At 43.0% G+C, this 27,900-nt stretch overlaps 1 protein-coding gene across 5 annotated transcripts; it reads left to right on the forward strand.

Annotated features, from left to right (window-relative positions):
* The first annotated feature begins 362 nt into the window (after window positions 1–362).
* Window positions 363–27,882, forward strand: abl2 (c-abl oncogene 2, non-receptor tyrosine kinase). Of its 5 annotated transcripts, XM_085447725.1 has the most exons (12): window positions 363–996; window positions 15,907–16,038; window positions 18,298–18,593; window positions 18,728–19,000; window positions 19,250–19,334; window positions 19,451–19,628; window positions 19,735–19,919; window positions 20,013–20,165; window positions 20,432–20,521; window positions 20,848–21,030; window positions 23,008–24,814; window positions 24,890–27,882. In XM_085447725.1, exons 1-11 carry the CDS (start codon window positions 780–782, stop codon window positions 24,810–24,812), a joined length of 3,597 nt encoding a protein of 1,198 aa, XP_085303851.1. In that variant the 5' UTR covers window positions 363–779; the 3' UTR covers window positions 24,813–24,814; window positions 24,890–27,882. The 5 variants fall into 5 exon arrangements, with proteins under 5 accessions (XP_085303851.1, XP_085303850.1, XP_085303852.1 ...); XM_085447724.1 differs by having other exon boundaries at window positions 23,008–27,882; XM_085447726.1 differs by having other exon boundaries at window positions 15,910–16,038; window positions 23,008–27,882.
* The last annotated feature ends 18 nt before the right edge of the window (window positions 27,883–27,900 follow it).

Genomic DNA, 27,900 nt, shown 5'->3' on the forward strand with positions numbered 1-27,900 from the left:
AAATTTCAAATACAGGTGTCTACGTTTAAATAACCTCTTGAAATCTGAAGAATATATGAAAAGGTATGCTGTTATACGTGTATTGACTTCAGATGTTTGAGCTGTATTTTTTTAATAAAGGAAATATATCCGTTTAATATTGATGAGTACATCGACTATATCATCTTAGTCATATGTTAATTAAACTTGGTAATCACATTCTTTTAAAAGTGGGGAAGAACTTCTAAACTTTTTAGTTTTTCTACATGTCCCCTCCAGCGGTGTAGGTGCGGGTGCAGGGGAACTGTTGGGACCAGGTTGGAGGTGGAGGATCACGCTGACAGTGGATAGTGGATCCAGGCGAACCCCCCGCCTTGTGCAACACACATCTTCTATTCTGCGGTAAAGATGGCGGCGTCAGAGGGGGCGCGCAGCGGCCGCACAACGGCAAAACGATTCTAACTAGCTTCAATTTGACCGAATATAGCCAACCGGGTGTCTTTTATTACTACTCGGATGCCACCCGGAGCAAGGAATTAGAGGCAGTCGCTGTCACACGCCGGGGTTGGGATTTTATTGTTAAAGGCAGGGTGGGTGGGTTTCACTGATAGCAGCTAACGTTAGCTAACGGGCTAGCTAGGCGAGCTAACACGGGCTAGTTTTACTTTAGCCCACTGAAAGAACGGCGGGGAAGGGATTGAGGAAGAGTATTCGGGCCAGGCCGCTCCAGCTTTGGGGGAATGTGAACCAGACGCGCGCAGGGGGGTTTGCTTGCTTCGTCCTCACGCCAAACTACCGGGATGGGACAGCAGGTTGGCCGAGTCGGTGAGGGTACATCGACCGGGCTCCAGCCACCACAGCCCCACGCGCCCCAACCACACCAAGGGAAGGGGAACCGGGGGAGCGGCGTCGGGAGGAGACCCCGGGAACCCGGCAGTAGCACCGGGACACCGCCAGGCAGGACAGCTCCAGTCAATGTGCCCGATCCAGGCATCAATATATTCACGCAGCATTCAGGTAAAGAGAAATAAGTAGCTGTCAACCTACAAGCGGAGATAAAATCTAATTTGGTTTTTTTTTCTTTTCTGCTGATTCGCTAATCGACTCCATGCTATTTGACAACGACGCGTTAGCGGAAATAGCCATGCCATCCAACATTAGCTTTCCATGCCTCATCCATTTTACTGTGTGTTAATTTCGCTATTGTTTGTGTATGCACACAGAAGTCAGTTATTTACTGAATAGTGGTAACAAGATTGCCGTGATTTCACACCAAGTCATTACTTTGTTGGGGCGTATGAATGTGATGCATGTCACCAAATGATCCGAAAAGAGGTGTACTGTTCCTAAAGAGAGGAAGAGTCTTCTGTGCTCGATTCAAGGGGTCATACCCAGAGGTTAACTTGTTTCCTCCAAGGCCCCTCTATGTGATACCCGGTTTGGAAACACTGATTCTTGCCTCCAGTGGTTGACTAACAATTCCACTCCATTAACTCACAATAGAAACCACCTCAGGCTCACATTACAGCACCTAGTGGGTTTCACATGCTCGCTTCTATCCTCTGTCTACTGTTACAACAGGCTCAGCAAGATGACTGCTCAGATTGATCTAATGGGAAACGTGTCAATTATTTAAGTGATCTTCTGTGATTATATGTTGACACCGAGGAAACATCAAGGTTTAAGGCTATTCCTTTCTTGTTATACTGTTTTTGTCATGTCTGTCCTCAAGATCAGATAATACATAAGGTAACTCATGATTTAAAAAAAAAAGAAAAAAAAAGGCAATGTGGGTTTGGGCCCCACAAAAAACAGAGGAGGTGCTACCCGTGTTTCAGCTTCAAAGCAGTGTATTCAAGTTGATATCTGCTTGCAGATCTTCAGTATCTTTCTCTTTTGAGTCATGGAGAGTCGGCGCGCCTTCTTCCTCAAAGCCCTCTCAGCTGGTTGCTTAATGAGACTTCTGGGGTTATAAGTAATGGAGGCTATAGCATATCCATTAGGTTTGCATGATCTCATATTCATTATAATGCATTTTATTCTCAAAGAGCTTCTCCTAATTGTTTGCTCACACATCTTGATTGAACACTCTGCTCTGAACGTAACCTCGGTCAAAAGTTTGATGTGTACATGCTGCTGTCTTGGTTTCTCATTCGTTTGTGCCCTTGAATGAATGTTTACGTCACACATGCCGCATATATGTAGAACTGCTGGCATAACTCGCCTAGTTTTTTCCACTGATGTCCCAGACCAAACGCCCTCCCATCACTGCAGTGAGCAAGGACACATGGAAGGTGCAACCTTTTGGGAATGGAAAGCATTTTTAGTTCCTGGCTCTCACATCTCAAAAGTAACAGTCCTCAGCTTGAAGTGCATACACAGACAGGCAGACCCACTAAGTGCAACACCGCTCACTGTCGGCACTGTTCTGTTTTCTCCAGTGTCGGGGCAGGAGAGTAGCCTTTTTATAGCATCCAGGATGCAGTCACACAGCCACTCTGCAGAGAGACTGCTACTCTTCAAAGCACACAATAATAGAACAAAGACTCTTAAGTGAGGAAGCTTGGAACTGTGCTCTCAGTCTTTCACTGAATATAAAACTGCCTCTTTGCTGGTAGTCTATTCATGCGATAATGATATAGCATTATCTTACATTTTAAAGGAAGCTCTTTTGATTATTAGGAAGTAATATCTCATTGTTTAGGCTAAAACAAAAGTGGTTGCTAGTTTGTAAATAGCATTAGCAAATCCAATATATTTGCACTTTAAAAGCTGAAATTTGTGTCACTGTTGCAGTTTTAGTATGACCAAAAGCCACAAAGCAACTTGTTGTTTTTGCATAATGTTTTGTGAGGTATGGAAGCTCCTTCAGTTCATATTGTTTATCATTATTTTGTGAGAAAACAAATACATTTTAAGTCAGTTATATAGTTTGAGATTGCTTATCTGTTCACTTGGACATCAAAGTTGAGATGCGTTTGATTGATCCTATGTGGGAAAATTCCGGTTCCATTGCAGCAAAATTAAATGTTAATATATTGTGTGAGTCAACCAAGTAGGTGAGGTTTTTCTTTTTTGCAAAATTACTCTTTGATGTACAGTAATGTGCAAAAAACTTGAGTCAGGCTTAATTTATTTATATTTTGTTTCCAAGCAGCCAGATGTTCTTGTCATTTATGGGGTTTTTTTTGTTTTAAGTGTTGTTGAGCAATAGTGCTCCAGGCCTTCTGAAGGTTTTTTCCTAAAGAACTTTTCTTTGGAAGTTGGCTGCCTTGTCACTCATATTCAGTACAGTCCTAAGAATTTAGAGAGAGAGGTTTTTGTTTGTAAAGCTGCTTAACACTGTGCTATGAGTCATTCAGGAATACGAGGTGCCTAACCCATAGGTACACATAAGAAATAACTTGTTCTTTAATAAAGAACCAATTTTAAATTGTATGTTTTGGCAGCCTGTTGTAAAAACAACCCCGTTTCTGTAGTTGAGTCTATGAAAAATGCCAATGATAAAACAGTTTGACAGACATAAAATTGCATTTTTGCACTGACAAGGTGATTCCTAAAGAACTGTTGGGATATCTTAACATGGTGTGGATGTGGTGGTCGGGGAGGGGGGGGTTACAGTCAGTACTGCATGGTGTATCAAACCCCATCTAGAAAGCATCTGACTGGTAAGACCTTCATTATTTAGCATAACAGTGTACTCAAACACACTGCCAGTGCAATAAAAGCACACCTGGTTAGAAAAACACATTATCAGGAAACACTATCAGTCATGGATTGGCCTCCTCAGAGCGCACACCACAACATTACTGAAGCATTGTGGGATCGTGTTTACAAAGAACTGAACAAAAGTGAGCCAGCATTCAAAGAATAGGTTTGAATATCCTTCAAGAAGCCAGCAAAACTATTCCTGAAAGCTGCTTAAAGTAATTACAGGAACGCTTGCATAACAGACTTCAAGTTGTGTTGAAGAATAAAGGTGGTCATATGAAATACTGACTCTTAAGGTTGTTGGAACTGTATAAAATCTGTTTTTGACATATATCACATTTCCATGTATATTTGTAGGTTTCAATAAACCAGTGTATCCGCTTTGCCATTTTCATAGGATAATGTAAAAATGGCAGGTGTAAGATCTTTTGCACAGTACTGTAATGTTTATGTATGGCTTGCCAGTCGCACCAGCAGGACTCATGGCGGGTAGTAACATGGTGTGCTATCTCCTACAGCGTGGAGACCACAAGAGAGGGCATCTGAAAGTTTACTGAGTGACCTACACACCCCTATAGAAGTCTGATTAGCCTAGCAGCAGACACATTAGCCCAACAGCAAACATCTATACTGGATATACCCCAGAGGAATGTGTGTTTACCCTCAATTCCCAGATTGGAAGTTTGTTCTCCATCGCTTTGTTGTTGTACTCCAACACAACAGCCTCAGCATCAGTTCCAGTCGGTGCACGTCCACTAAGAGTGTCAGCAGTCATTGCACTCCTGAGATATGTATTTAAGTGTCGAACAGCTGAAGGAGCGCTTAGCACTGTTAGTGGATATGGGCAGATGTCATAAATGTAGGCCTCCATAGTTCAAGGTCCACAGCATAATGTTAGCAGTACTAACTATGCAGACTCTCAAAAAGTCCTAAATGTTTAGGATGTTTTCAGTATTCAAAAATGTCTAAAATGACACGTTTGGTGATTTCTCAGCTGCTTATTTGCTTGCTAACGCACAAAAAAAGGACAAAAACAAAAACTCCAACGATGCCAGGCCGGCAATTAAGCATCACAAAGTTTGACCAGGCAGTGACCCTGTATCCACTGACATTAACCCCAATTATCAGCTTTAATATGTATTTCCATCACAGCATTAGTGAGAGTATGCAGCCCAAAAAAACCAAAACATCGTAAACACAACCGTTTAAAAATCCTAAAATACAGATTTTTATTTTTTTAACTAATTGAAAAAAGTTTTTTAAATGTATGCATTACTGGTTACACATCTGTGGGATTATGGCTGTTGACACCACTGAAAGCTACAAGTTGCATTAATCCTGCTTCTACATAACAAACTTTATAACAGACTAGCATACTTCTTGGGTTTAATGATGCCTTCTTGAGATGTAATTGAAAGGTGCCAGTCTATGAGGAATGCATGTTTGTCTGCTGAACTCATGCTTCTGTGTTGCTGCCTGTCTTTCTCGTGTCAGAGGGTATTACACGAGCACATGCTTTCTAGAGTTTTTATCAGTATGCCGCATTTGTCGTTTTAGGGTGACAAATGAGGCCGGGCCTGTTGGTGTAAATTGGCTGTCGATATGCTTGGCTCAAGGACTCTGTTTTCGCTCTGAGACATCTGTAAATTGCAGCTTTGGGCAGGCTTTCTCTTTAGTGAATTTAAAAAAAGGTGACTCTGCCCTTGTCCCCTGCTGAAGGTTTCCTCAGTTCAATTCTAATGTGGCATCATTGTCTACAAATAAAACCCTGGGAGAAAGACAAGCCGGCTTTAAAAACGCTCAGCTGAACGAGGAGCAGACTGCCTCTGTGCTGATGCAAAGAAAGCTGGTCAAACAGTCGCCTCTCTGGGTTATTGGTTCAGTTGCAGTATTGGTGAATCAGTGGCTGCAACATATTGATGGTCTCCCTCTTCAGCACTGTCAGGAGTTCAGAGATGTCATGTCTGCAGTGGGTTCATCTGATACACTGCAGTGAGGGGAGTGTCCTGTGCTCTTGTAGAAGAGCAAATGTGCTGATAAACTGTGAATAGAATTTCTGATTCAAGGTTGTGCTGCAGTTTGTCACCCTTCACAACACCTTTATATAAGATAACCTACATTTAAAGGTGTAAAGAAAACCCACACTCCTTCTGAAAGGTTTATAAATTCAACAAAATAACAGTCTGATCTATTTTTACTCTAAACAGATCAGAGAAACTGGGACAGATCAGTAGATTGGATTTTTTTTCCTCTTAAACTGTAGTACTGATGATGCACATGGAGCCAGCTCTATCTACAATACAGTACTGGTAAATCTGCCCAGAGGAGATGTGAGATTTCTGGATCCAGGATTCAAGGACGTAAGCTGATTTGCATCACGGGTGAAATTAGATTAGAGGCAGATCTGCTTTTCTGTGGACTCTATGTGCTAAAACTCCCAACAACCAGGATAAGTCTTGCAGCAGCCAGTGAAGTATCCTGAGATGGCTGTTTCACACACCTCAGTGGCTATGGGGAGGATTTGAATTCCCTTTCTGAGATAATATCTTGGAGTAAAGATAATATGTTGATAAAAGAAGTCCTAATGACTCCCATTAACCACTAGGAGGAGCCATGACCACACCTCCTCTGGGTGAGAAATTTGGGTAAAACCGATGAGTCTGATTGTATTAAGTGCAATACAGTGGGTGCTGCACAGAAGCAAAGTCTTTCTGTGCAGATAATTTTAACACTGATAAATATGACTTATGCCTGAAGATTACATGCACCGTTGTGCACTCTCGAATGGTTGTGTGTTAAATAATTTATGTTGGTCTGTGCTCTCCTCATGCCAAAGCTGCTCTGTACTGCAAACGACTGAAACCTCTCGGTCAAGCAGATCGATAATTTGCTCCTAGCCCAAACTTCTGCTGAATCCTGGATGTGGAGACGGGCCTCGATCCCAAATCAGTCTAAGAAGAGTAAAATGTCTGTTAAATGTTAGTGCTTTGCGATGAACAAATGTTACCATGCAGGAAAGAATTCAGTTAACTGAGTGTCAGCTATGACATTTGATAAAACAGAAGAAATAACAAAGTAGAGATTGGGGAAAAGGCAGCTCTTTTCTAAAGTCTTTGGTTTGCTCGCTCTTCAACTCCCAGTTGCAGCCTTAAGCCTTTGCATCTGCTACCAGTTGGTGTTGTAGTTCCCAAAACCGCAATCCTAGTTTTTATTCCTTGGCCTCAACTCTCTGTGGCTTTTATCATTAAAGGGTGAGGATTAATCAGAACAGCGAGTGATTGGCTGTGCAGATGGTAAAGTCATCTCCCTCATCTGTCAGCTTAAAAACACCAAATGTTTTAAACTTTGTAGGACGATCTAACCAAATTGTTGAAGTGGCTCCCAGTGAAATCAGTTTTCACTGTTAAACTGCAATGGTGTAGCACTGGATATGGCTTACGAGCCAAACCCCTTAAACGCTGATTCGCTTAGTCCTCTGCTGCTGGCATTATCATCGCTTCTTAGAATGAGCCCCCTACTGCTGGCATTATCGTTGCTGCTTATCTCCTCAGCTGCAGGCTGGAGACTTGGCTAGAAATACACACTTGCACATGCTTACTGTAAGCAGTTGCACACTTGTATTTATGTGCTCGTACACTCTTTCGTCCTTTCCATCCTTGCTAGTGAAGGTGTATTGTGGTGAAGCTCTTACTGCGGATTATGAGGTGCGTCCTTCTCTTTAAGCGTAGTTGCCCACCAGCTGACCGGTCTGTGTGCCTCATGGCACTGCTGTGCTCCAATATCCTGTGTGATACATTTGATTACTCTTAGAGTTCAGAAGTGCAAGAGGTTTTGTAAACATTGCTCTCAGAGATTTGATCTGTTAAGGATTGTAGGCTTAATTTTACATAATTATACTGCAGTAAATAATGTTAAATAGATAATTAGATTATGTTTAAACCAAGTAGAGAAACAATCTAATCAAGCAGTAAGCTGACAGGGCATTTACATTAAATTTAAACGCTCTAGTGGGTCAGTTTTGCAGCCAGGGGCATTTCCACTATATTGTGAATATGCATATAATGTGATATCCCCCCCCCCCCCCCTTGGCTCCAGTTGTTTCTTTAAAATGACTCAGGGTAAAGCAGATTAAACCCACACCCTAGCACAGCTTAACCACACCATACACCGATTAGCCGTTCAGACATGAAGATTAGTCACCGGGTCCTTTTGTAAACACTCGCTGCAAAAACTGAAGACAAACACAGCGATGGTAGCGAGGAGAGTGTACCCTCAGGCTTTGGAAAGTTCTGTCCTGGTGGTCACACCTCTTTACCTGAAGGACGCTGTCAAAATAAACACCTTGGTCTGAAGTTTTGTTCATCTGCATATGTAAGAAATTAATATTTTAATCCCTGCAGTCTGAGGGATTATTTTGTGTAATAATATGTATTTATTTTAGTGTAATGAGCATCGATTGGTGATGACTGGTCAGTTTAGCATCATATGGCCCTCTTCTTCCCTGCTGTCACATTACAGTAGCAATTAGCACTGTTGCCAGCACACCTAGAGGGAAGCACTCATACTGGGGTGACTGTAGCTCAAGCGTGAGAGCAGGTCATCTACTGATCGGAAGGTTGGTGGTTCGATTCCTGGCTTCCCCTAGTCTGTATGCCAATTATCCTTGGGCAAGATACGGACCCCAAATTGCTCTCCGATGTGTGAATGTTAGCTAGAAAGCACTTAGAAAAATGTGCTTGTGCACAAGTGAATGCACAAGTTGTATAAAGTGCTTTGAGTGCTCGGAAGACTAGAAAACGCTATATAAGAACCAGTCCGTTTACCATTTACAACTCATTATTAACCCATAACGCGAGAGACTGGTCGAGGCATCAATTAAGGCTCCATTCCTGAATGATCCAACTTAGGCCTGTCCTGATGTTCCACTCCCTTATTGGTGTGTTTGATGTAGCCATGGCGCTCTACATGGGCATGTAATGGATGAATAGACGAGAGGCGCTTCCAACAGGGGCCTGTAAGTGCATGTGTTAGTGTTTACTCAGAGGGGTTTGCAACACCGTTGAGGGTGATGTAACTCTGCCGGTAGTCACAAGAATGAGCTGTATGCATAAGAGCATAGATGCATCATGTATGTGATTGTTAGGCGTATATGTCAGCAATGGAGCCATAGCTGATGGACTGAGCGACTGTTTCAGCAAGCAGAAGCTCCATGTTTCCATTTTATCAAGTGCAAGGGCATTTCAGGGAATTCATTCCTGAGCCAACACACACACACACACACACACACACACGTGATATGTCATTAATGAGGCTATTGTCCTTTGTCTTGTCCACATGAACAGCAACTGATTCTCTCCTATTTCTGTGGATACTGTTGACTGTTCCACAAAGTACAGATGGATTTCTCAGTGTTGTTGATGTCTCAAAAACAGATTAATTTACTTACATAATGTTTGCCTTTTCTTTTATATTTTTTCAGTATTCAGATTTTTTTTTTTTGGGGGGGGGGTTCAAACAGCACTTTTTAAGTAGTGTGTAATGTACTAAAGCATTAAATAAATTGTTTGCCATGTGGCCAAAAATACCAAGAAATTGCATAAAGCTCTAGGTATCTAAAGTAAAGCAAAGGCTCCTTGCTTTACACACTTGGTTATGACCTCAAAATTCATTTAACAGTGACTGTTTCCATATAATGTATGGCTCAATGGTGATTTAAATAGTTTTGTTACTGAAATACATGAATTTAAAAAAACGTATTCCATCAATTTCATTTGAAACCACTTCAAGTCTAAATTGTTATTTTATTCAAAACTATGTTACTTGAAGGATGTTTCTTTTAGGGCTGGGCGATATGGCCTAAAATCCATATCGCGGTATAATTTGAAGCATGTGCAGTAACGATATATATCGCGATATATTCTTTTTTTCTGTATAACGTATTTTCCACACTATAAGGCACACTTAAAATCCTTTAATTGTCTCAAAAATCGAGAATGTGCCTTATGTATGAATTCTGGTTGTACTTACTGACCTCAAACCGATTTTGGCTGCAGAAATCTGTTAAAAATGTTTTAGTACAACTTTAGTAAGCTGCACTGCTTGATGGATTGTCAGAGCATTACGGCTGCCGTAGTGAGGAGCTTCGCGGAGTAATCTGGGTCCAAAACTCTGCTTCAGGTCCCAAATTCAAACGAACACCGAGAGTTAAAAATGGTCTAAATTCTTTAATCTTTAATAAAATCATCAGTGTTGCTGCTTTACCAGGTGTAACAATTAAGTTTAACATCCAGGCATCCATGAAAACAGAATTTATTAAATTTAACGGAGTTAGAAGTTAGCAGGAAGTTAGCTCGCTAGCTTCCACCTAAACATTTCATAGCATGTTCTGACTGAGATTTTTGAAACTAATTCAAACGTACAGCTCTGCTGCCACTTCCAACATAAATGAAGACAGAAAACTAAACAGCAGTGGCGTTTGCAGGGTTACTTGTGCTACGTGATTGCTAGCGACACAGCTATCTTAGCATAACATTAGCACAGTGAAGCTGGAGGATGAACGCCAACTTTTTTCCACTTGATAAAAGTTAACGTGAGGGATTCTGGTGGTCAGGGACAAATGCAATCGCATAGCAGGATGCTGTACACGGGCCAAACTTCAGTCAGGAGAACAACTGAGATCATTCATCCACAATACCAGGTTAGTCATTAATATACTGCAACAACATGGGAATAGAGAGAGAATTCAACATTAATGAATCAATGTTACGGAAGTGGAGGAAGCGCAGTTTTTGGCTTTCCCCATATTTCAACAGTGCTTCATCTTTTTGCTATGACTGTCGCCCAGCATAATTAGCAGATGATAATGGTTGTAGCCGCTGCGATGCTTTCGACCAAAACAGGCGCAGCTTGATGACGTCATCGACATGCGATAGAGCGGCATAGTCAAAATCTCTATCGTTGGCCAAATTTATATCGTTTCTATCGTATATCGTTTCTATCGCCCACCCCTAGTTTCTTTATTACATACTGTAGCCAGTACACAGTGTGAGCAGTATTTCGTGTCCTTGGCTTCATGTTACAAATGTGCCAAGTAGTTGTTTTATCAGTTACTAATAGTTTCCTCAGGCATTTTCTTGTTTTGTCAGTTAGAAGTCCGAAACCAGAAGCAGACGATCTAAACCTAAATAACAAACCAATGTTTAAAATTGTGAACTCGTTTTTCATAGAGTTACTGTAGAGTGAGACAAAGTACTGTAGACGTGCTTTCTGCTGTGTAGCAAGACCTTTAGGATAAGAGTGCTGGTAGGGCCCATGCCTTCCTCCTGCTGACTGTATATCCACTGGACAGTGATCTAGTCACACTGTACTAGGGAGCTGACATGTTTATTATCTGAGTTTCTCACCTGAATGGTAATGTCAATAAAAATTCAGCTTAGCGGTGCACACCTGAGACAATTCGAGTGTTCTAAATTTTGCTTAAAACTCGTACAATTAAACAGCATCAGACATGTTGTGGATTTCCTATTTGATCCAGATGTTTAAAAGTAGACATCGTAATGTGCTGTACAGAATGTAAAGCCACATGTCCAGGACATTTGTGAAAGGCTTTTTCTTGACTTCAAACTCTCCATGAATGTCTTAGAAAGTCTCCTCTAATTCTGAAAAACATCATAAACTCTTGCGAGATTTGAGGTTGAATTATGAAGAACTGGATAATCGTCATTGAATATGAAAGGATAATTGGTGGTGCCAGGTTATAGCATGCATTTCAGCCCCCAGGTCTGTCATTTCCAGGATTATGGAGTGAATACAGTGCAGGATCTGATCAGGCTTGTCAGGCTCACATAACGTCTTGTGTAAGCGGGTCTCATCCGCAGTATTGTATGAGGGTTTTGTTCACACTTCCGGCATTCAGCCAGCCGTTTATCATCACACCGTCCTCACTGTGACGACGGTGTGATGTCGTCTTGGAGGTGAGCTTCCCTCCCTCCAAGACATCTACAGGAAGCGGTGCCTGAGGAAAGCGGGGAGGATCATCAAGGACTCCAGTCACCCCAGCCATAAACTGTTCAGACTGCTTCCATCAGGAAGGAGGTTCTGCAGCATCCGGTCCCGTACCAGCAGACTGAGAGACAGCTTCTTCCATCAGGCCATCAGACTGCTGAACACGTCATAGACACCTCAGCTTCACTACTGGAACTTTAACATTATGCACTCCACACTGTATATAAATGCCACTTGTTTTGCACATATTCAACTCTGTATATTTTATATATTTTATTATTATTATTATTATTTATTTATTTTTTTTAATTTTTTTTAACTATTTAATTTGTAAAAATGTGCATACACACACACACACACACACACACACACACACACACACACACACACACGTAGGAAAATATTTAGTATACACATCCAGAAATGCATACACTATTATATATTGTACATATATTTATTAGTTTCAGGTTGGCCATTCTTGTATTTTGCTCGTTTGTGTTGTTGTGTTTGCACATCTCTGTTGCTTGTGGGGCTCGCACACAAGAATTTCACTCGCATGTGCTGTGCCAGTGTGCCTGCACATGTGATGTGACAATAAAAGTGATTTGATTTGATTTGATTTGACTGTGTGCTTTGCAGAGTTATTCCTGGATGTCATGCTGCCATGTTTTGTTTTGCAGCAGCTGAAAATACCACCTGACCTCACTGGTCACGGGCTTAAGATACAATCAGCATTGTTTTTGATTAGGGTGTGCAGAAGATATTACTGTGTTGTTTACTACTCCCCACAAGGTGCTTGGCTGGTAAAGTGACCTCTTTATAGACACTTGTAGGCGCAAACATTCAAACAGCTGTTGAGGCATCCAGGGGAAGGGTGTCATCGCTGATATGTGAGTATGTGTGCTCCTGGTACAAGGGTCACCTCTGTCGCAGCTGTCTTGGGGGTGCAGGCTTGCTATACCCCACAGACACAAACACCCGCTCTCCAGCATTCAGCACAAAGCCATAGTTTCTTCAGTGCGCACATGTGTTGCACATCACAGCAGACGCACTCACTGAGGCACCCGGACGGGCACACGACGTACCCGCGCTGGCCAACTGCTCGCTCAGTCAAACATTTCAGCATACGAGGCCAAGAGCATTTTGCCTGACTGAAGTATTTCATCATTTAATGTGATCGGGTTGAGGCCTTGGAATAATTAGTGATGGAGTTTCTTTCTCTTGTAACTAGAATTGAGATTTCTCAGATTGAGACCTTTTGAGAAATGGCATTGTGTCCCTTTTTCATTTAGACATTCCTGGGAAGCGCAATCTGATACATAGATATGTAAGAGGAGCAGCTCTGACAGTTGGCTTAGCCTGACTACAGCAGTTGGAGCCATGATCGTTTATGCACATGCATCAGAAGAAAAGTGTGGGTCAATAGGACCTCTCCCCCCTAGAGGAACAAGACCGGCCATCTGCTGTTGGCCACAGCTCTCACACACTCCCCAAGCACACATACACGCACATATGGACACGTCCTTCCTCACTGCCATATACCCTGCCCTACCCCCAAACCTCTGTATATGCATGGCCCCCAACCACATGTCTTTTTTGCGCTCACTCTCTCTCTCTCTCTGCCACTTTTTGCCGTCTTTCAGAGTGGGTTCAGGCTCCAAACATCAGTCATGGGTGTCTGTGTTCTCCAGATGGACTCTGGAAATCTTGACTCCCTTAGGCCACATCAAAGCTAGTGGGTAGATTTCAGCAGGAGGCTGGTATTCACTACGGTAATAACAGAAGTTGGGGTGGCTTAAGTCAAAGACTACATCGGTAAATAATTTGGCTGGAGATGCCTTTGTGTCTCTCTCTCGCTCTCCGATTGCTGTGTGTACAATCTTCGTACTCCACAGTGAAGGCGATGACTTGGAGAACTGTCCTGAGCTCCTCAGTCATTTTTTTGCCAGAGTAATGTGCTCCTCAGTCTCCATTGTCTGAGACACAGTTGGATGTTTTTTTAAAAACAGTTTGGAGTCACAGTGAATGAAGAGAAACTGCGTTTTTGTGGATACTGAGGCTTTTTGCCATCCAACCCAAAGCAGAAGATGTACTGGGAACTGTGGCTGAGTCAGGTCACAGCTAGTGCTGCGTTGCAGTGCATGCTGGTCCGGAACAAAGGTGGGCAAGTGTTGAATATAGATACTGGAAAGAACAGACAATATACAGCTGCATTGTTTGAGACAAGATTTCGGTTGTGTTTACAGCCTTTGCTATGAAAGCAGAGAGCTTTTCCCATGTAGACTGTGTACCTGCCAAATTATGAAGGCTAAGAAAGGGGGAAAAAAGATCATTTCTTGATGAATTTCTGCCAGCTTTGTGTGTCTGTGATTAAAACATAATTGCCACTCAGTGTTTTAAATTTGACTGGACTGCTCTGGTGGAAACGCAGCGTTTTAACATGGTTTAACTAGATAAAGCTTTTTCCTTAATCTCTCAGGCTTAATTAAAATATAGTTTTTCATCAGAACCTCGTCTACCAAAAGAATTGTGAACGTCTGGGCTGTCTGTGATTGTTCTCCCATTTGCTGGTTTTAGAGTTCAGTTTTACAGCCAATATCATGTTTTTTTTATTCTAGGTTTTGTGTTTGTAGCATGACAGCAGTTGTGTTTTTGTTAGTTTTGCAGACTGCTGATATTAGAAATAAAGAGCAAATCTGTTACTCGTAGGAATTTATCATTGTTGCATCAGACGCATCAGGCAAGAATTTAGATGGTCTCTTAAAAACTTGAGTCCCTTTTGTACTTCCTGTGTAATGAGGTTGACTGGGATCTTCCAGGAATCATGACGCTATGGTGATGATTGGACAGTAGATGGTGCGTGTTGTGTCATCTTGAACATAACCTGCATGTCTGTGGTCTCAGTGGCAGTGCTGTTGCATGGCAGGATGGTCTGTTTCAGTAAGTAGTTCAAAACGACCTCTAAGTGCCAACACCGAGTCGGTTCAAACGATGGTTTAACAGGACAGTCTGTTTGACAGTCAAAGTGACTTTAGTGACGCTGATCCCAGAGGAGGAAATCTGCTATGAATCAGCTAGTTTCTTTGTTAAACATTTGCCTGTACATGTATGTGGTAGCGAGAGGTGACATCATGTGTTATATCACTTCCATTTATTCTGCTGCCATCATTTTGGGGTTTTGTATTGTTTTGTTTATAAACATAAATCAGTAGTGAAATCCTATACGTTTGGAAACTACAGCCTCCAGAATAAACTCATCTCACTCTGAATATGACTCAGAGTTTAGGGTTATTGCTTTCAGTTACAGTCTGTGTATGTTTGAGAAAGCAATGCTTTTCTCACTAATTAAAATGTAAAATAACATTCTACAAGCATATTACATGGATTAGGCGTTGTTCTTATTTAACAAGCACATTGTATATGTTTAAAGATGAACTATACAATCGGGGGTTACTCGATCACTTTTGGCACACGACTTCCATCCTCTTTATGGCAAAAACATGCATGTAGCAGCTTCTCTGTTTGTTTTCAGTTTCTTGTACTGATGTGACTTTTCTTTATCCTGCTTCCCTTCATTCCCAATCCTCTCCCACTCTTTAACCAGCTGTCCAGACATGCAGCAATGTTGGGAGCAGCTGTAGAGCATGTACGTGTTAGCTACATTTCTGTGTGTATGTCATTCAGCCCTTCTTTATGTGCTTTCCCCTCCCTTTGGTTTAATAGCTCCTCCTCTTTTTTTCCCTTCATAAATACAAATGCAAAGACACTCCCATCTCAGATTGTACCTGGCCCACAGCAGGCCTGTTTGTGTAGCTAGAGATAGGTGAGTTAAGGAGAGTTGGCCGAGTGAAGAGATGCTTCTGAGGTGCCTGCAAGCAAGCAGCAGTTTTGAAGATGAGTGGGCTGCTTTGAGTGGCCATAAACTCCGCACAGGTTTCAGACTGGGGACTCGACCTCGAAAGACAGGTAGACGGGCAGCAGGACGGGGTCTTAGGATTATGGAAAAACCTTAGGATTTATGGGTCGCAATAAATGCTGCTGTGCTGCTTTTTGTGTTCAGTTTCTGTCAAAGAGGATTGTAAGCTGGCAAAATTCATTGAAGGTGTCAGCCAGCAGTGGAGTTGTGGTCTTGTTGTTCACCTGTGTGAATCAAATCTCTCTGATAATCATAGTAATGTGATGTCTTTTCTTTTGCTTGTCCTTTCTTACCAGAAGCTCTGACAGAGGCGGTGCGCTGGAGCTCCAAGGAGAACCTTCTGGGCGCGACCGAGAGCGACCCTAACCTCTTTGTTGCACTTTATGACTTTGTTGCTAGTGGAGACAACACACTCAGCATCACCAAAGGTAAACCCAAGTCTGAATTTGGAGGGGGGAAAACTGAATAACCTCTTTAGATGGTTCATACTTTCTTACTAACTCTCTCACTGCCACAACCTCTGGTTTCACAAAAACTTCATTCTTTCTGTGCATCATCGCTAAACATTGTTGTCTGGTTACAACTGAGCGCTTGAGCTTTTTTTCCACATCATTGATCATTATACCCACACCTTTCTAAACAGCACGTGTTGCAACAGAGCACAGGGATCAAGTTGGCACCACCTGGAAAGGTGTCGTCCAGTTATTCCAAAGGCATGTTCTGTGTCAACAGAGCTTATCTCATGACATCATCAATAACCTGATCCTCAGACACCCACACATGACCAGCTGAGGTTTTATGAGCTATAGTTTCCACACTGAATAATACCTGAAACACCAGTGATGCTCATGCTTTGCCATAATTACAAATATCTTATTCGCTCTGCCTCTTAATGCACACACTTTTAGTCCAGACCTCTTTTCTCTCATTCAGCAGCACTTAACCACTCATCCAGTTCTCCCCTGGGCAATAAGCTTAAAATATCCTCGTAATATTTTTCAGACATCCAGGCTTCTGTCACCATCCAGTCTAATGTGTTTAATGTGGCAGCGCGTTAATTATCCATCGTTTTAAGACTTCCATGGCAGCTGCCTGGGATGGAAATGATGTTTAGACCCTGACTCATGGAGTAAATCTGAGATTCCTGCCCACATGCATGCACATGTGCGCTCCCAGGCTCCACTTCTCTCTTGCTGTCTGTCCCACTCTTTGCTCTGTTGCATGGAAAACACCCAGCGGGCCTTTAATGTTGTGTTAATATGAAATCGGCTTGACTGTAATAATAACAGGTGGACGAGCGCAGCAGGCGGACGCCGGTCACAGAAGGGGTCTTAACAGGCCATGTCTGGGGCTAATCATTGTCTCTTCTCTGTGCCAGACCTGACTAGGCTAGGCCAGACCAAAGCCCTGCTTCAGGCACATGTGGCTCCCAGTGTGATGCAGCAAGACAGTCAGTGTTTCCACTCCCACAAAACCTAGGGGCACACAAGGCAGACACAGAGGAGACCAGTGGATTAGTGGGCTGGATATGGATAACCATCTTTGTTTAATGTAGTTCTCCTGATTGCTAGTACACTGTGTTTAGTTTTATGAGCTAGCCCTGTAGCACTGGTTAGTTGCATGTTATATGGCTCTAACACTGCAGCTATTTTAGTTAAGTGTTTATTGGACTGCAGTGCTTAATATGAGCAGCCTATTACAGAATCATTGTATCTGCTATTTCTCAAAGTTTAAACTAACTAATGATAGCCCAACACTATGTTCAATCAACTTTAAGCCTGTGTTTAAAAAATGACCGCAGCAGTGCAGGAGGCATCAGGGTCGTCTTGCAGTAATGTTCCTGTTTTGCCAAAGCAAAGAGTCAGAACAGTCTGTGTGTTTCTATCCTGCAAGCTGTGATAGAAGATAAGCTTTGCAAAATCTTGTTTGTGAGTTTTATAAACTTCTGTCCACTTTCATCTGCTTCTCCATTCGACCTCCTGCTTCCAATTTTATTGCACCAGCAAAGCCCCTCGCTTTATTTTAATGCCCCCTACAGACCAACACAGTCCATCATGACGAAAGATGCTGAAAGGTTAATGGATTAGTGAGTAAACTTGGCGTTTTAGTGGAGGGTGAGTGTAAAAGATGGATAGCCTTAATATCTTCTTCCTTTTATTTTCTTCTACAATCACACCTAACCTACATCTACCCTCGTTTTTTTCCACACTAAGCTATTTTCTTTTCCTAAACCTGTGTCCCACTGGCAAGTCTGATCACCGCTCCTTTCAGTGTTTTCTTGTGCCTCCCTGTTAAAGTATCCAGCACATCAGCCTCTCCGCTCCCTCTCTCGCGCTGACGTCAGAGGCAGACAGAGACAACACACCAAGTCAGTACAGGCCTAGTTTTGCCTGGCCCTCTGTGACAGATATGATGTGCACCCAACCCTTTTATTGTTCCATCGCTTTTGATGTAATTTCACTGAGGGGCGAGTCATGCCCATGAAACCTCTTCTTTCTGTTTGACCTGTTATCCAAGTCTTACAGGAATGTAGTGACTATTTGAACTAGTTGTCTTTCATGTTGTGTAACAAAACAGACAACAAATCAATTAAAACAGGATTGTCTAGATACCGATAAGCTGACTACTCCTTCGTTATAATCGGCACCTTTTAATATGTTTGCACAACCCACTCCTTCTGTGTTCAGGTGAGAAGCTGCGTGTGCTGGGCTACAACCAGAATGGAGAGTGGAGTGAAGTGAGGTCTAAAAACGGTCAGGGATGGGTTCCCTCCAACTACATCACACCGGTCAACAGCCTGGAGAAGCATAGCTGGTACCACGGGCCCGTTTCCCGCAGCGCTGCAGAGTATCTGCTCTCATCACTTATCAATGGCAGTTTTCTGGTGCGAGAAAGCGAGAGCAGCCCCGGACAGCTGTCCATATCTCTGCGCTATGAGGGCAGAGTGTACCACTACCGGATCAACACAGCCACGGATGGAAAGGTAGAAGGATTGGGTTTAAATTATTAAACGGGCTCACTAGAGTGATGTTTTCTGGACAGACTCGGTCTGTTCATAATCTTGACCTTTTTCTTTCTTTTTCATCCTTATCCACCTTCATGCTTCCTCCCCATCAGGTGTACGTAACATCCGAAAGCCGCTTCGCCACTCTGGCCGAGCTGGTCCATCACCACTCCACTGTACCTGATGGTCTGGTCACCACGCTGCACTACCCTGCACCCAAATGTAACAAGCCTACAGTGTACGGTGTGTCACCCATCCATGATAAGTGGGAGATGGAGCGCACAGACATCACCATGAAGCACAAGCTGGGAGGAGGCCAGTATGGGGAGGTGTATGTCGGAGTGTGGAAAAAGTACAACCTCACTGTGGCTGTCAAAACACTAAAGGTGCGTAGAGTTATTTCTACATGTTGACTATTTGTTTATCTGAGATTGCAGCTCTAAAGTGTCACATTTTCATATTTGCAGCTGTGAATTATAGGGCATGACCCAAAAATGATCACAGACCACCACCTGCAGGTGGACAGTGGTATTACATGTGATTAAGCCTATTGTTGCTGCACCATTTCCCATTTCTGTCCAGACCACTGATTTTAACAAAAATGTTTTCTTTTGTTTCTATTTGTGCAATGACAGGAAGACACCATGGAAGTAGAGGAGTTTTTGAAAGAGGCAGCAGTTATGAAAGAGGTTAAACACCCAAACCTCGTTCAGCTGCTGGGTCAGTATTTATGAATGCTGCTAAACCTTTTTTTTTCATTTTGAGGATAACTTTTGATTTTCCGTAATTTTCACGTTTCCTTCAGTATTTATTTTAAACCAGTCTGTCCCCCACAGGTGTGTGTACGTTAGAGCCTCCTTTCTACATTGTGACCGAGTATATGCCACATGGCAACCTACTGGACTACTTGAGAGAGTGTGAACGCGATGAGGTGAATGCTGTTGCGCTGCTATACATGGCAACGCAGATCTCCTCTGCCATGGAGTATCTGGAGAAAAAGAACTTTATACACAGGTAGTGTGTGTGTGTGTGTGTGTGTTTATGCTGCTTCTTTTACGTGTATAATATTTCACTTGTCTTTTTCTAAATGTCCAATTTTGTTGTTTTCTTTACCTCTCAGGGATCTCGCAGCAAGGAACTGCCTGGTCGGTGAGAATCATGTCGTGAAGGTTGCCGATTTCGGCCTGAGCCGGTTGATGACCGGTGACACCTACACCGCCCACGCTGGGGCCAAGTTCCCCATCAAATGGACCGCACCGGAGAGCCTTGCCTACAACACCTTCTCCATCAAGTCTGATGTCTGGGGTGAGCAGTGCAGCTTTTCCAGCATCGTTTTGCCGTCTTGAATTAATTTTCAGTGTGCTCATCTTTGATCCTCTGAACTCGTTTCTCCGACAGCTTTTGGAGTGCTACTTTGGGAAATTGCCACTTATGGCATGTCTCCCTACCCGGGTATCGATTTGTCTCAGGTCTACGATCTCTTGGAGAAAGGCTATCGCATGGAGCAACCTGAGGGATGCCCGCCCAAAGTTTATGAGCTGATGAGGGCATGTGAGTGCATGTTTTTTTTTACCTGACTGTTGCTGCTCCACATTTCAGAGACACGCAGGGAGTGCTCGTCTGTACATGTTTGAATGAAGTGAAACAGCAATTATGTGTAAATTTGCATAACGTCTTTCAAGAAATACAAAAGAGTATAAATAAACCAAAGAAACAAAGATTGACTGCTTGATAACCGATTTGAAGTCGAATGCTATTGTCTCATTGCTTTCATGTATAAAACCTTTCTCGTCTTTGTGTTTGTGTCATGCTGTCAGGCTGGCAGTGGAGCCCGTTGGATCGACCTTCGTTTGCAGAGATCCACCAAGCCTTCGAAACGATGTTTCACGGCTCGAGCATTTCTGAAGGTACAGGAACGTGCAGCTTGTGACATGTAGCCTCTAAACCTTCACTGTGACTCTGAAATACATGCACTGACTTGGCTGATCATGCAAACTGGGTCTTATTTAGCCTACTGACCTTTAGTAACACAGCTTCAGGTAATTCAGTTAAATATGTGAGAGTAGAGAAAGAACAAGTGAACATGTGCAAACAGGAGTTTAACAAACTGGAATCTTCTTTTCACTCTCCTATATTCAGGTTTAATTGGTCAGTAAACGAGCAGCGTGTACTTTGCTGGATTAGAGTAGTAAATGCCTCTCAGCTGAATGCTTTTCTTCTTTGCACATTGCAGAGGTGGCAGAGGAGCTCTGTAAGACAGCATCCTCTGATCACAGCGGGCCGCTGCAGTCTTTCAGTCATGATATGCCCCTGTTGCCTTCCAAATCTCGCCCACTCCACAAGCACACAGAAAACAAGGAAAACATCGAGGGTGGACTGGACGGCCGCACCGACCACTGCACGCACGGTCACTCAGGTACAGCCAGCCGTGCCCATGTCACTACCAACCAGTCGGGTGCCTCACTTTATGATTCTGCAGGTACGTCGGAGGACACTGATTCAGAGAGTCAGCTGCAGCGACGTCTGGCCCGCCGCCTCAAAAGAATGGCCGTCATTTTCCCCGACAGCTGATCGATCACCATCTGACATCTGTCATTCATTTGGCCGACCAGCAGCAAAAGCCTGCATGCATTCATTGGTCAGCATATTTATGTCTAACTGCCTGATCAATTTTTCATAAGCACTTTTTAAGTATGTTTTTTTTTTTTGATCACCCATGAAGCTTGCACACACTAAATAAGCATAAAACCCCACAAACGAGTAAATATTCAACAATGAAATAAAAGGAATACAGAATGAGTGCGCTCTGTGCACGGGGGTTAAAATGACGTTCTCGTCTCTCACGATCACAGAACATCTCGTTTTTAGTCTGTTATCCTCAGACTGTTGTCCTGCCTGAGATTTAACAGCATTACAGCCTCACTCTGCAAGTTTCCTGTACAGCTGTATTTTTTAATTGCATTAAAATCGAATGTTTTCAGCATCCTCAAGTAAAAAGACACCAGCACTCAAACTCCTCTAATACAATAACCTGTCTTTATGTTCAAATAAATAATTGCATCTTCACTGTGACACAGTCATCATCTGATTAACATAAGCTTTTGTTTATTTTCTCTCCTGGTCTATTTGTGCCATTAATATTATTCCTCCAATTAATACTTGATGATACATCAATACTTCACTGTTCACTCACTAATATTAAATGTACATAACGTTGTATCTTATTTTAAGTTATTACTTATTTATTTGCTTTGTGTTGGGTTTTTGTGTGTTTGTCTCGTGTGTAAAATGGTTTGTCAACCCTTCGCCTGCGTGTACCTTTCTTCACCTCCTTATGTGACTGTCAGTTTTGTCTGGACGTGGTCGTACTTCACTAAAACAAGGTGTCAATAAATATTTTGGTTCACTGAAATAAAAATCATTTCCATGTGCTGGGGGGAGGGCGTTGATGCCTCTGTTTACCTGTGTCTGTTAACTAATACAGGAACTAAGTGGAGCAACCACAGGAAGTTAAGTGTAAATGAACTGAAAGAAAACCAAATATGCTTCTATGATAAGTCTTTAGGGCTTTGGTCCAAGAACTTGTGTATTCACCAATAAAGAAAGAAGTGTCAATGAGTTTTTGTTGCACAATAAACAGCAAAACTAAAGTCCACTAAAACCCCATTTTGGTTCGTCACTGGTATCGTGAAAGTGCCCATAAGGAAATAATCAGTGCACAAACATTGAATGAACATCTTGAATCTCAGCATTTCCTCTTTGTTTTATTTTTAAATGTATATGATGTTCCTAAAGATAAGGAACTGTGTGTCTGAGGTTTTATTGCTTTCCTATCTGCTGCTTCACATCACAGGTTTTCTAAATGTAATGAAAAAGCGTTTGCAGCTTCCTCTTTCATTCGTTTCACTTCATCTGCTTGTTTGGTGAAGCTGCCCGGCGTTCTGTGCCGATTTAAAGGTCAGCAGAAGTGTAACACAATTGCAGCTTCCTCTTTGAGCGTAGTGACACAGCAGCTTTCCATGTTAGAGAAGTTGTGCAGTTTCTGTTGTTCAGTCCCTGAAGTGTGTTCATTATCTTTTGAAACAGCAGCTTGTGAATCGTTGAATTACTGTGTGCTTTTCCTTGACTGGCACGGGCTCAAAGACAAGTCTGTTCACCTTCTTCGAATGCTTTTTCTCAGATTGTGAATCCCAAAGGCGGAGATACAGGATACAGCAGCATCAGCTGCCTGACATGAGTGACATTGATGTATAGATGAGCGAGCCAAAAAGCAGTTATTCATTATGTCTCTTTTAAGCTATTAAGCAAGCTTTTAACAGATGTTTGTGCTCCTGCTGAGTTCAGTCGGTCTGTTGTATGATTGTGATTCCTCCTCTTCCTCTTTTCTTTCCAGGTTGGGCGTCATCTTTGCTCGGAGGGGACGGCCGATCAGGCACCTCCCCAGCCCTCCCCAGAAAGCAACAGTCAAGAGATAAATCTCCCAGCAGCCTTTTAGAGGATGCACAGGATGTGGGCACATTTACACGAGACCGCAAGACTGGCTTCTTTAGCTCATTTATCAAAAAGAAATCTTCCTCGTCACAGTCTTCTCAGCACCAACAGAACCTTCCGATGCCACCCAAGAGAAGCAGTTCCTTCCGGGAGATGGAGACACAACCTCACAAAAAGTACGAGCCTACACCCGATTTCAGTGCTCCTCCTCCCCTGCCCCAGTCAGACAGTTTAGGGGGCTTCTCTGCGTCTCCTTCCCACTCACATGGGGAACCTATCCAGGCACAGTCTCGCTGCTGCGGGGCAGCTTTTGGACAGAAACCCTCTGGGGGAGGCTTTGGTTCACAGGTGACAAGTGGTAGCAGTTGGAGTGGGCTGGCTGGCTTTTTTACCCCTAGACTCATTAAAAAGACCCTGGGGCTACGGACAGGAAAGACATGCTCCGCAGACGAGGGTGGAAATATAGTTGGTGGGCCTAAACCTTTCCCTAGGTCCAATTCTACCTCCTCAATGTCAGCTGGGCTGCCTGATTTGGAGCGCATGGCTCTGACGTTACCCAGGAACCGCAGTGCTAAACCGCCTCTGGAGAGGACTGCCTCAACAACCTCTCAGCCAGAGAACGGGGCTGCACGACCGTCAGAAACTCTGCTGAGGAGGATGGATGAGGGGACTGCACAGATCAGGGAAAGGCCCAAAGCCAAGCTACTACCCCGGGGCACTGCTGTAGGGGTGAGGGCACCGGGGGTCGGGGGGGAAGTTGGGGATTCGGACAGCCTGTCCCGAGTCAGGGAGGGTAGAGAGGAGAGTGGAGGACTGGACAGGCAGCAGAGTTGGACATCTCCCTCCAAGTGCTCGGGCTTGAGCATGTCATCAGCTGCAGCAGGTGGGCCGACTCACAACCACAAAGTCCCAGTGCTGATCTCTCCCACACTGAAGCACAGCCCAGGTGACGTGCACCTGGTCGGGCTAGACTCTCAGGGGAACCGCTTTAAACTGCTGTCTGAGCACCAAGCAGACCGAGACAAGCCACGCCTCGTCAAACCCAAGTGTGCGCCGCCGCCTCCCCCTACTCTGCGCAGTCTGCAACACTCCTACAGCGGCGACGGAGAAGAGCAAGTCGGAGGAATGCCCGTGGAAGTAAATGGGGACACATTAAAAGGTCAAAGGTCAGGGCGAATGTCAGGAGGAATGATGACAGGCAGACCATCAGTGCCACCACCGCAAGTGCCTCCAGCTTCTTCCTTTTCTTCTTGCTCTGCCACCACAAACACAACGCCCACTAAAATGGCCAATGGGGCGACCACCACTGCCCCCTCGCACACAGCACTGTCTGCTGGTTCCAAAGTGGCACTGCGGCGAACTAGGCAGCAAGTGGAGAGGGCGCCCTTGGAGCGGGTTAGCCGCGAGGCCTTGCTGGACTGCGCGGAATGCCTGAGCAGCGCACTCCACGCCAGCTCCGAAAGCCCCTCCAGCAGCCAGGTTCTGGACGCTGGCCATCAGCTGCTAGACTACTGCTCAGGTTATGTGGACTGCATCCCTCAGATGAGGAACAAGTTTGCCTTTCGAGAGGCAGTGGGGAAGCTGGAGCTCAGCCTGCAAGAACTGAGAGCCTCGTCGTCAGGAGGTGGGGGGTTGGGTGGCGTGGGGTCCAACACTGTACTGGATAACCTACACGGCTGTATTAAAGAGATTAGTGACGTAGTGTAGAGGTAGCCACCGTGACGCCACAAATCTTCACCTCTAACTACCCAACAGGTCGCTTTGATTCCTTTTTTATGTTTCAGGTTCTGTTGACAGCTTTCTGGGGACGGATCGAGACGCACCTCTGCTGTACCTCACACTATCACTACAAGAAATAACTTTTTTTTTAATTGTTTACAAATCAGTTTGATAAAATGCCAGTGTGGACACTAATTTTCCTCTAACCTGTACATATTGAGAAATAATATACCAAACTAAATTCAAGTCGCACCATAAAACGTTTCACCACAACTTTTTACGTGGCCTTGATGTAAAGGCGTCCTTGCTGCCTGAATGTCGAGTGTATCAGCTGTGTGTAGCCAGCCGACAGAGTAGGTAAAGCTCACTCTGCTTCCCCTCAATTTAAACTCAAGAATTGTTTTACAAATATGTAAGTGTACCGTTTTCCTCTGTGTCTGGAGAACCAAGTGATCGTGAGCCATTTCGGAAATTACATTCATGTGAACTCCTTCGAGGTACGTGGGGTGGTGGGGGGTGTTCTCATAGGCCAGTTGGACAAGTGTAAAAAGGTTATAAATAACACCCACACCTGCTTTGTCCCTTGTGTGGGGTTAAAGTCTGGTTGCTTTTGTTTTGTTTTTTTCAATAGTAACCGTGAAATTTCCACATGTCCACCTAATCATAATAAAAGTTTTAGCGATTGCCTACAAAAGTAAACGTGTGCATTTCACAGATATTCCCCACAGCACTGACACATAATGAACGAACACAGAATTTGTCTTTGCTTCTGTGACTGATGTCCACACCTTAACGTAGTGCCACAAGAATGGGGAATCTCCCCAGCCCCTTAAAGCATTTCATTATTCGTGTCCAGTTATCCTCGCACGCTGCTTCGTTGTTTTGCACGATGGAGCTGAAACACGTGGAGTGAGGAAAGATAGAGCACAGGGTAGCACACGAGCAGGTGAACTGGGACAGTGTTTTTATAAGTGTCCTTGCGAGTGTGGACAGTGCTGGATTCCCTGTAGCCTAGTCATGGCCTCAGTGCCTCATTCTTCAGTGTAAGAACGCTGCGAAATGCAGAGACCTACTTCACACTAATCACACAGTACTGATCTCTCAACTAACTGCAGTATGTCTTCAGCACATGAGCAATTTGTACATTATTTGGTTCACAGAAAAATGCTTTTTAGAATGTCTATGTATGAACTTGAATTTTAAATTATTGTTGTTTGGGGTTTTTTTTAAAGCACAGACCTATTTTAAAAGAAAAGCTATGTAAATATTTGACTTCTTTCATATCCAGCAATCAAAAGATTTATCTGTGGTCACAGCATAAAAAACAATGTTTCTGACTGAAGAGATGTATTTCAAGGCCCATCCACCCAGATCTGATTATCTGCTTTATGAATGTATTCTTCTGTTCTCAACCTGGTTCAACTGCGTGTCTCTTTAATCCCTTAAGGTGCCATATTCTTTTTTCCATTTAACTTACTGGCCCATACTTTGTTTCGATCACACTAAATAAGTCCAGAGATATCTGCTCTGTTTTTTGAGCACAAGCAGAATTGTGTACAGCACATACACAACTTGTATTATTTTCCTTTTTGTTTGTTTCCTTTCTTTGGTTCTCATATTTATGTACACTGGATACAGCCTCGATCTCATTGGTTCATTGACACATGCTCTGTACATGTAAAATTGTAAACACTGCTGCAAGTCCGTAACACTTTTAATGCCTTTCAATGGCATGTCTTTTTTTTTGTGGTGCATTTCATCCTTTAATTTTTCTTCTTCTTGTGCGTCAGTAAAATTGCCCTTTTTTGCCAAACAGGTTGCTTTTAGACGAGCTGATTTTTGTGCATTTAAAATAACATGAAATGAAAAATGCCACCTTTCTTCACAATTCTTGGTGCCTTTTTGTGAAACAATTTGTCCACTGCGAGGACTCACAGAATGTTCAAGTCCCTCATTAAAACTCATGCGTATGTTTCGATTTCAATGACATCGTTATAATCCTGTCACTGCACTGCCGGTTTCTGTCATTTGGAGGTTAACGGCCCGATGCCAACATGTGCTGTTTGGCCATATTGGATATTTGCCAGTTGGTGTCAGCATTTGTAATAAATGCATTAAAATTTAGAAGAGATGTGAGAAACACCCTTCAACCACGTTATGAATGTTGATATTCTATATCTTGTCCACCAGAGGGTGCTCTGCGAATTTCATGTTGGCAACACAGCATAAATAAATACATGAACAGATTACCCCAATAAATGCTAAGGAAATATTTTTAGTTCTGTGTGTCTGAAAGAAAGAATATTGGATCAACAATTGTATCAGTCGGACTCTATTTGGAAAATCTGTAACTAATGGGGTTTATTTGTGGCTGTTAGCGCTGTTAGCGCTGTTAGTCCGGTCACACAAATCTGCCTGATCTGATCACACTTCAGTCTAAAACCTTTAGAACTGACTAGCACCAGATTGGCCTTAGTTCCTCTTTACTTTGTGTGATACGCCTTTTTAGATGGTGAAAGAAAAAATCCTGAAATCACGCATTTCTTTTCCAAACAGTTTTATTTATTTTATTTTTTAAGGATTCAATTGTTGATTGTCAGCGAACTGATTTCGTACCAACTCACAAGCCTGATCTCAAGACCAATGCTGTTTAATATTTAAGCCTGACCACAACATTTTTGCTCATCCTCAGTCCTTTACATTGACTTTATTTATGTTTTTTGACTGCATTGATCCTGTAGATCTGTTTATTTTGTCTTCTCATGTCTCCCTGTTGTGGAGTACAGCTCTGGAGAACGTGCGTACGTATCAATATACCAAAGGCCGCGTCTTCAGTTGTATGAGTGCAATGTAAAATCAACACACAGACACACCGTAATGAAATATGTGAAACTAAACAGGGATGAAAAATGGCAGATGTTAACATTAACTTTTTTATTGTACAAAATATATATTTTGTGTTTTGTTTTTTTTATTTAAAGCTCACATTATATTACTGTGAAGTTTTGCTTATCAGTGTTAAGCCTATTGTAAATAATAAAGATATTGATGAATATTGTTTGGTTTGTGGTTTATT

The sequence above is a fragment of the Copadichromis virginalis genome, linkage group LG23 (genome assembly GCF_057382275.1).
Source record: "Copadichromis virginalis isolate Kocher_CV1m ecotype Utaka linkage group LG23, C_Virginalis_male_GT1.1, whole genome shotgun sequence".
NCBI classification, from domain to species: Eukaryota; Metazoa; Chordata; class Actinopteri; order Cichliformes; family Cichlidae; genus Copadichromis; species Copadichromis virginalis.